Genomic DNA, 9814 nt, shown 5'->3' with positions numbered 1-9814 from the left:
TAATGTTAAACCAGGATGATGATGATGATGATTCGGCACAGATTTAAACTGATTGTTTAACAATTCACTTATTAAAGCTGTGGCATTCTGACTCCCATAGCTAGTGCTGCTAGTCAGGTATCTATTATTAGAGGGAATATACTTGGGGTTAGGGGTTTGATCCGATCACTAACCTCCAGTATTAGACGTCATTGTTTGGTGAGGTGGTGTTTCTGTGGATGTTACCACCCATCTGATCTCTGAGCTCCTTTAAGACGCAGTGGCTTCGAGCTCGCTTCAGACTTTGGACCCCATGTCTGACGGGAGTTTCCTATTCCTCCGTCCATCACCTCTGATTATGAGCAAGTGCAGTATGATCTAACACACTGGACCTGGAGAAACCACAGAAGATCTCGACGCACAGGTGAGAAAGATCTCAAATAATACAACTACTCAGGAAGTGTTTATTATTTATGAAATGACTTTTTATCAGAACTATTTGGACATGAACTGATGATCTCAGGTGTCTGTCTTCAGGTCTGCGTTGAGATTTACGTGAAGTTTAGAAATCTTCAGATGTTTGGAGCTCAAACAGACACTAATATCACATATAAAGCTATTCTGGTTTATTTGATCTTCATCAAATGATTAATCAGAATCATGATTTATTCGGTGTTTAGGGTTTTGTCGTGTCGTTCTCCATGTTCTCTTGTGTCGTACGGTGTTGTGTCATGTTCCTGACGCTCCTCACAGCAGATTACAGAGATCTTGATTTATGGGCTCATAAACCTGCGCAGATGATCAGCTAAACATTAACACTGTTCATTCCTCACTTTAACTTTACACAAATGTACCAAATTACCATGGTAATATCATAAAACCTTACCTAAAATTATTGGAAATACCATGGTATTTAATGTACTTTACAATGCTGTGTAAGAGAACCCAAGTACCATGGTTTTACCATAACAATTTGTTGAAAAACCATGATAATACCACTGAAATATACCATGTTATTCAATTGTATTATACCATGGTACTTTGTTTTTGGAAGATATGGTAATAACCATTGTATTCTTGTACCTTACAGCACCATGCAAATGTACCATTAAAATATACGTTGAAAACCATATTCTTTACCATGTAGTACCATGTAAATACTTTGAGAGTTATACCATTGTACTTCAGTGTACTTCCAAGAATACTGTGGTACTTTTTTGTGAGTATACCATGGTATTCTTTGAAGCACATTAGACAATGTAAATATTATGAATCAAAATACCCTGGTTTTACTAGTTTAATCCATCGCAGTAACACAGTATGTTTGCTTGCAAGATGTTATAGTGGTGATTGACATTGCACCCAGGTGCTGTAGTCATGCTGCAGGGTTCGAGCCCGTTCGGCTGGTCCAGCGGTTACCCAGATTCGCTGCGGTCCAGGTGAGGATCAGATCTGATTCTTGTGTGTAATATCAAATATCAAACATCAGACGTTTGTGTTTAATACTGTCATCTCCTGTAGCGTGACGGGGGCAGATGAGACGTACGCGGAGCTGTCGGGTTTATCCAGACCCAACGCTAAATCAATATACCGTGAGTACTGACCCTGTGACGTCATGAGTTGATCATTAAAGCAGCTAATCTGATGTTAGTCATTGGACCTTTACATAACTGTGTGCTATTTATAGAAGTGTTCATAATTGGATGCTGGACACGGATGTTTTTCCACTGAATTAGAATCTGTTACAGATATAGAATTAGAGTGAAGCCCATTAAACTGATAAAACACAACTAAACAAAAAGCTACAGGTGTTTGTTTGTGTTGTTGTGTGTGATGTTTGTTTGCTATGAGCTTGTGTTAGCGTGCGTTTATTTTTGTGTGTTTGTTAATATGTGTTCTTGAGATTATTGTGTGTTGGACATTTGTTCATGTGCTAATCATGATTGTGTGTTTGTGTATTTATGGTGTGTTGTTGTTATTGTATATTTATGTGTTTTTTATTGTGCATTAGATTGCTTTTTAAATATTATTTGTGTTTGTCATTTATTTTTTGTTTGGTGTTATTTTATATATATAATTCTAAATATGATATATACTAAATTGCTTATCTAAATATTTTATTACATTTTGTCTTATATATTAAACATATCTAAGTATTATAATTTATTTAATATATTATTTAGATATAATTTCTTTAATGTATAATATACATTTTATTAAATGTTATTTAGATATTATATGAAAATATGTAGAATATTTATATACTTATAAATAACAATTATATGTAAATATTTTTATATATAATTTAATTAATTAATTATTATCATTGTGTATTGGTGTTTTATTTGTGTTTGTGTTGATTATTGTTTATTTGTGTGTTTATGAAGATTGTGTATTTGTTTGTTTGTTGTTTGTTTGTGTGTTTGTTATTCCTGTTATTGTTTTGATGATTGTGTTGTATTTTGTTTATTATGATTGTGTATTTGTTTATTTTGTTGCTGTGTTATTGTTTGATTACTGTGTATTTGTGTGTTTATTATTGTGTTTGTGTGTTTATTATAACTGTGTATTTGTGTTATTGTGTTTGTATGATATTGTGTTTGTGTATTGTGTTTGTGTTTTATGATGATTGTGTATGTGTGTGTTTGTTATTGTTTGTTAATGTTTATTTGTTCGTTGCTGTATTTGTTTATTATGATTGTGTATTTGTGTGTTTATCATTGTGTTGGTGTGTTGTTGTGTGTTTGATTATTGTTATTGTGTATTTGTGTGTTTATGATGATTGTGTATTTACTTGTCATTGTGTTTGTGTGATATTGTGTGTTGTATTTGTTTATGATGATTGTGTATTTGTTTATTATTTGTCTGTTGTGTTTGATTGTGTTTGTTAGTTGTTGTATTTGTTTAATATGATGATTGTGTTTGTGTATTTGTGTTTATTACTGTGTTTGTGTGTTTGATGATGATTGTGTATTCGTTTGTTGTATTTGTGTGTTTATTATGATAATTTTGTGTGTGTTTGTGTGTGTTATTGTATATTTGATGATGATGATGACTGTGTATTTCTGTAGATCAGAGGAAGGAATACGCTCAGTCCATTAACAGACAGATGCATCAGTTCCAGCACCGAGTGGAGGTGAAGATCATCTTCATCTTCATCATCATCATCATCTTCATCACCATGTGACCGATACATGACCGATCACTCACTCTGCCTCTTTCCTCCGCAGCATCTGTTCACCTTTGAGCTGGATGGGCAGCAGGTGTGTGACGTGGACGACTGTCTGGAGCGGCTGAAGTACATGGACGCCACGGGCAGCGTATGGGGTCAGGACATGATCCTGGAGGTGCGGGACAGAGCGCTGCTGCTCATGGACATCGAGAGCCAGGTCAGTCTCTTCTGAAACTCTCAGCGAAAGCAGAAGACTGTCTGAAAGAAACCGTTGAGATGTTATACCGATCTCACTGGGTTTTGTGCTGCTGTTGATGTTTCAGGAGGTGTTGGAGTCGTGGCCCCTGAGCAGTGTTCTGGATCTGAAGGCTGTTCTGGACGAGAGCCCATATGACTCTCTCCTGACCGTCTCTATCCAGGAGCGAGGCAGTCGGGCCGTCAGCGTCTTCCTGTTCCAGAGCGAGTCTCTCAGGGTGAGTTCATGACTCTCTCAGGACGGCTGGAGCATCTCAGCATCTCTGATGATAAACGGCTGTTTTCATTTGTCATTCAGGCAGATTTTCTGAAGAAAGACCTGGAGCGGCTTCTGCAGAACAAAAGGGATGATCAAAGACAGAGTAACGTCAGGTTAGCTGATGAAATACTGTCCAACCAATCACTAATGACTACCAAATGTCGCTGAGATGTAAATTTGTCATTTGATTCTGAAGTAAAGTAGGAAACGCCATGCAGAGAAACTCACGAAGAACCTCACCTCCATCTGAGCAGATTCTTCAGAGACCTCCTCCAGAACAGTGGGCCGCTCCGGATTATGGTGAGATAACGCTAGAACCATGTACTTTTAATTAGTGGTGCTTGCAAAGCAAAGCAAATTACTGTCTCACATGCTTCTTCTTTTACTTTCGTACAAAGTTTTGGCACATAACTTGTTCTGCACCATTTGTCGTAGACCCATCAATGAGGTGTCAAATTATGCGGCTTATTGAGGAGAACATTGCTTTCACTTTTAATAGTGATCAGGTGTACAATGTTAGCACAGCGGGTGAAAAAGTCTTGAAAAAGTCCTCAAAGAAGGACATAAATGGGGGCTCGTCCGGGATATGAACCCAGGACCTCTCAAGCCATGATAATTAACATTGGTACAAACTTTGTGAGATCATATATCCACATGAGAATTTCATCGAGACTTGGGGGTGGGCTCATTTGACTCGCCTAGCCAATAAGTAGTGAGGTAACAATGTCATAGCCATGCCCAAGCAACCAGTTACAGCACCCTAGCAACCACCCCATAGACTTCCATTGAAAAAGGTGAGAAGGATATCTCTGGATCAGAGCATCGTAGAGACAAGTGGATGGCCTCTTTTGACTCAGACTGGCAAGTAGTTCTTAATATCCAAATACACAGTCAGTCTATTAGATTCAGCCTGGTAACTGTGTAGCCACACCCTTGCAACCATTTACAGCACCCTAGAAAATGTACGGCAGCATGAATAAGCCATATCTCAGCACCACATTATCATAGAGTAACAGGGATTGGCCTCTTTTGTTTGAGTTGGAAACTAGTCTGTATCACCATGGTAACTGTAGCCACACCCTAGCAACCATTTAGAATACCATAGCAACCATATAGCAACATAAACGCACCCTATCTCATCTTCAGAACATTGCACAGGCTTGGGAAGTTGGCTCTCTTGCAATTACGCAGAACCCCCTAGCAACTGCCTCAGCAAGCACCACTCAAATTTTCTTCAGAAAGTGAACGTCATCATATTATATTTTGTTAGGTTAATTAGTAGGTCATTCGGGAACTTTTTGCCTATTCTTTTATGAGTACTGTGAATTCACACATACTTCTTTTGTCACATACTATTTATCACCTACTATATTCGATTTCGGATGCAGCCTACGTGTCCCTGCTTGCTCCTTTAGCTAGTATTACCCACAATCTCTTGCACTTTGGATGAGAATGTGAATTTATCATGTGGTATCAATAATACCTGTTATTATGTATACCATCACTGACGCAGTGCATACATTTCATACTTACAAGCACACTGTTTGTGCTGTCCAGATGAGAGTCCCGCCCCGACCCCACCCACCTCCAGAAATAACTCCGCCTATATGAAGGTAGTAGCCCCGCCCCCTCACATAGAAAAGACGCCCCAGAGACCGGTCCCGCCCCCTCAGAGGCCATACACAGAGAGAGAGAGGAACGTGGTGAGTGAGTTTGACCGAATCCTTCAGTGTTGATGTGTAGATGAGAGATGAAGATGACTCATCTGTGTGCAGGACATCCTGAATCATCTCATTAACGACATAGAAGCGTTCATGGACAGACTGACAGCCGTCGCTCCTAAAAAGGACAAAAAGAAAAAGAAGAAAAAGAAAGGTGAGCAAAATTATTAATTTAACTGGATTAGATGAGATGAGTTAATAAACACTAATGCACTCCTGACCTGTTTCCTGTCATCTGTATGCTGAAGTTGTGAAGGGGATGCCGTCAGATGAAGAGTTCACAGTCTGTCTGCAGAAAATCAAGATGGCCTTTAACCTGCTGGTGTGTGAAATAGAAGAACAGAAGTCATATGTTTCATTTTATATTACATACTACATACATTTTACCTAGATTACATAGATGCATAGTATTTATCGGTCTAATATTTATAAAAAAGATTATATTATATTATAATAATTATGTCAAATAATCTGTTCATCAGGCCAGTCTGAAGGGAAAGATTGAAAACCCCAGCTCTGCTGAACTCGCACACTGTCTGTTCTCTATACTGGACCTGGTGAGACACCTGTCTGTCTGTCTGTATATGAACACATTGTTCTTTAGCTAACATGTGTTTGTATCTGTGTGTGTGTAGATAGTGCATCACTGTAACGAGGATCTCCCACCGTCTATCGTGGCTCCTCTCTTTGAGCCGGAGTGTATCCTCTTCCTCAGTGAGGAGGCCACGGCGGAGGAGGATCATCTGTGGCAGTCGCTGGGAGACGCCTGGAACATCCCCAGGTAAAACACCAGTAACCTCTCCTTAATCTGGACTCCATCAACACACACATGTCAGACAGAGGCTGCTCTCTGTGTTTTTACATCATGTTTCTTTGTGTGTGATGAAGCACCAAGTGGCCGGAGGATGATGAAGATATTCCCACGTTCACGCCGGTGTTTGATGATGGCTGGGAGCCGCCGGCCATTAGAAACCCAGAGCCGTCCAATAGAAACCCAGAGCAGTCCATTAGAAACCCAGAGCCGTCCATTAGAAACCCAGAGCCTACCAACACAAACACCAGCAGCCGAGAACCACCGCGACAATCCATGACACGACAAATGGTACAAACATACACTGAGCACTTAATTACATGAGAAGTGTTTCATTTAAATGCTTTAATTGTTTGTTGCTTCTGTTTCTTTGTGTAGAGCAACAAATTACCCCAGGAAGATCAGGAAAGGTACTGATATACTTAAGTATTTTAGTATAGATCATCTCCTGCTGTACTTTGAGTTTGTAACAGAGTGTGTTTTGCAGCTCTGAGGACTTGCCGGTGAGCTACATGAAAGCGGTGTTTGATTTTTCAGCACGTAACGCGCGTGAACTCAGCATCAGTAAAGGTGAAGAACTACAGGTGAGCAACTGCAGACACAGACATATGAGACCTGGTTCAGCATTTGACCCTGAGATTTTGAGTTATATGAACAGACAGGGTGCCTGTAATAACTTGTTTTTTGAGAAAATGCTCTCTAAAGATTCAGTGTGTGTGTTGTAGTTGTTGGACATGTCTAAGCAGTGGTGGAAGGTGAAGAATCAGAGGGGGCAGATCGGTTACGTCCCCAACAACATGCTTCAGCTTCCGCAGCAGGAGCCGAAACCTGTACGTATCCATGACATACATGTCTAGTCCTGTTGATTTGATTTACACGTGTTCACAATTATAAACGTCACCTCATGAACCACAGGAAACTCCATCTGCACCTGGACTCACCAAAAAATCCCGTCCGGAGGAGGTCCGAGCCTGGCTGGAGCACAAAGGCTTCAGTAAAATGTAAGGAAAATGTGTTCGCATACATCACAGAATATACTACTTTTTTAAAACTAGTACACAAAATGATAACAGTGGTAGTGTGCTACATTGTCACATGACTTCTCAGTGACCTAATTTGAATCTTGCAGAATACAGTTAATTTGCATGTTTAGTCAAATTTTGCATAAAAAATGTTTTCGCTCAAAATCAAAAATGTTTTGACATGACTCAATGGTTCATTCGAGTGCATGTCATTGGGGCACACAGTCTCGCACAGTGCATTTTAGAATAATGTAGTTGATAATCTGGGTAATAAAGTCCAGAACACACTGCATAGTGTTTCTTAGCAGGTGAGTCGCGGAGTGTGTAGTCAAAAACAACGAAAAGCCTTTTGAAAAGCCTCCAAAAGTTTGGAAACTCCCTAGAAAATTGTGGTTTTGGACAATATTGGCATGAATCCTTTTTAATTTGTGATAATTTTGCACTAATAAGGGACAACACAAACTACAAAAACATATTTTATTACATAAACAGTTTATACATAGAAAAAAGCAAAATATCCACCATTAGCAGCTATCTGACCTAAACTGGGTTCTGATTGGTTCACTTAATTGGCAATCAACTGTTCAAGCTATTAAGGTGTGCTGACCCAAAAATCTTTTACAAACCTGGGCCAAGTTTAAACCAGTAACCAGCATCACAGCTGGCAAAGGGGTATGTATATATTGCCATTATTATGTAATCAAAATTAAAACCACACTTTGCCAGGGGTGTTTCCAAACTTTTGGAGGGCGGTGTAATTGTAAATGATTTTATGATTCAAGACTTTTATTTTAAAGAAGTGCGCGAAAGCTGTTGACACAAGGCATGATTTCAGACGCAGTTTAAAACCTGAATAAAAAACGCGTTGTCTTGATTCAGTATTTGCGGTATGTATCAGTGTCATTATATTAACGTTATTTTTGCAACGAAATAAAAAGTCTCTCACCTCAGAAAAACGAACTTTCCTGTCCTGTCAGACATTGCTGTGCTCGCGGCGCGCACTCTATTGCGCGCGCAAATGTGGAGGCGCGCGCAATAAAGAGCAAATGAAATTACGAGCATGAACCGTCATAAAAAGTGTTATGTTGTGTGTTAGCTGGGAAGGATTTGCATGCAGGTATGAAGATTATTCCGTTCATAAGGATCAGTGTCCATATGTTTTATTAACAGTTCATGTTAGTATTGTATTTACAATGGTAACTAGTTTCCAGAATACCTTTTTATTTTTTACGTATTTTGTAATTTCCTATAGTTTTTGATGAGCGTGCTGGTTTATACCAACTTACTAACTTTAAAGGGTTAGTTCACCTAAAAATTAAAATTCAGTCATTAATTACTCACCCTCATGTCGTTCCACACCCGCAAGACCTTCGTTAATCTTCAGAACACAAATTATGATATTTTTGATAAAATCCGATGGCTTAGTGAGGCCTGCATGGCCAGCAATGACATTTCCTCTCTCAAGATCCATTAATGTACTAAAAACATATTTAAATCAGTTCATGTGAGTACAGTGGTTCAATATTAATATTATAAAGCCACAAGAATATTTTTGGTGCGCCAAAATAACTAAATAACGTCTTATCTAGTGATGGCCGATTTCAAAACACTGCTTCAGGAAGATTCGGAGAATTATGAATCAGCGGTTCGGAGCGCTAAAGTCACGTGATTTCAGCAGTTTGGCGGTTTGACAAGCGATCCGAATCATGATTCGACACACTGATTCATAACACTCCGAAGCTTCATGCTATTTCATAGCCTTACCTTATAGTGTAACTCATCTGTTTGTGATATCCTTACAATTGATGTGTATGTTAAGTAGAAAAGGACGGCACTTTTGTGTATGTCAACCATTTTTGATAACTAAATTTGCTTGGTTCAAATTCTTAAAAATTTACGTTCACGGCTTAACGACCATGGGAAAATGATGTGTCCCATGACCAAACCAGTTTAGAACCACTGGCATACTAGTGCATTAATCTGCACTCCGACATCACATAATGAAATGTTTGTGTTAATTAACTCTTTGTGTGTCAGTACGGTCCGGTGTTTAGGGGGCATCACCGGCTCCATGCTGCTGGGAATGACTCGTGACGAGCTCAAGACTGTTTGTCCAGAGGAGGGCGGACGCGTTTTCTACCAGCTCCAGAACATCAAATCGGCCCTTGCGGTGAGTACAGTCATCGTTACACACATGATGTCATACTAAAGTATGTGATGTCATATTCACACGACGTCATATATTCACTCTCTCCAGATGGCCAGTGAAGTGAGACCATTGATCTGAGGCCACAAACTTCCTGTCGACACACAACTGAAGCTGTTAATGGATGCTGAAGGCTTTCGGACACTAAATTCATATTTATTCATAGTCAGAGCTGGTTTTGAAGATCAGGAGCATCTGATTTGTATATTATCACAGTTTTTATGTCAGATGTAAAGATGCAGAAGAATCCAGAGGAGATTGAAGACACACATGCTTTATTGATATGAATAAAATACTCTTTTCTGATCAGTACTGCTATAGACTAACAATCTCATTCACAAAAAATAAAGATATACATATATATTTTATACCATTACTTGTGATCATTT

At 39.1% G+C, this 9814-nt stretch overlaps 1 protein-coding gene across 5 annotated transcripts; it reads left to right on the top strand.

Annotated features, from left to right (window-relative positions):
- The first annotated feature begins 93 nt into the window (after window positions 1–93).
- eps8l3a (EPS8 signaling adaptor L3a) lies at window positions 94–9712 on the top strand. 5 transcript variants are annotated; one of them, XM_067396917.1, is made up of 20 exons: window positions 94–403; window positions 1315–1418; window positions 1501–1571; window positions 3051–3115; window positions 3210–3368; window positions 3475–3624; window positions 3705–3778; window positions 3862–3965; window positions 5202–5368; window positions 5441–5540; window positions 5635–5708; window positions 5869–5943; window positions 6022–6167; window positions 6275–6488; window positions 6576–6607; window positions 6685–6781; window positions 6923–7027; window positions 7113–7198; window positions 9257–9389; window positions 9477–9712. In XM_067396917.1, the coding sequence occupies exons 2-20, from the start codon at window positions 1357–1359 to the stop codon at window positions 9504–9506; spliced, it is 1944 nt and encodes a 647-aa protein (XP_067253018.1). In that variant the 5' UTR covers window positions 94–403; window positions 1315–1356; the 3' UTR covers window positions 9507–9712. The 5 variants fall into 5 exon arrangements, with proteins under 5 accessions (XP_067253018.1, XP_067253022.1, XP_067253023.1 ...); XM_067396918.1 differs by having other exon boundaries at window positions 95–403; window positions 1346–1418; XM_067396920.1 differs by having other exon boundaries at window positions 96–403; window positions 5223–5368; window positions 9477–9711.
- Window positions 9713–9814: the final 102 nt, after the last annotated feature.

The sequence above is a fragment of the Chanodichthys erythropterus genome, chromosome 10 (assembly GCF_024489055.1).
Source record: "Chanodichthys erythropterus isolate Z2021 chromosome 10, ASM2448905v1, whole genome shotgun sequence".
NCBI classification, from domain to species: Eukaryota; Metazoa; Chordata; class Actinopteri; order Cypriniformes; family Xenocyprididae; genus Chanodichthys; species Chanodichthys erythropterus.
Note: the sequence above shows the minus strand (reverse complement) of the source record. Positions and strands in the feature narration are given on the sequence as shown.

Excerpts from the sequence above, each read along its gene's own strand:
- eps8l3a (XM_067396917.1), top strand. The coding sequence starts at position 1,357 with ATGCTGCAGGGTTCGAGCCCGTTCGGCTGGTCCAGCGGTTACCCAGAT. Across the intron at positions 6,489-6,575 it reads AATCCATGACACGACAAATG|AGCAACAAATTACCCCAGGA; the intron begins GTACAAACATAC and ends TTCTTTGTGTAG. Across the intron at positions 6,782-6,922 it reads GTAAAGGTGAAGAACTACAG|TTGTTGGACATGTCTAAGCA; the intron begins GTGAGCAACTGC and ends TGTGTGTTGTAG.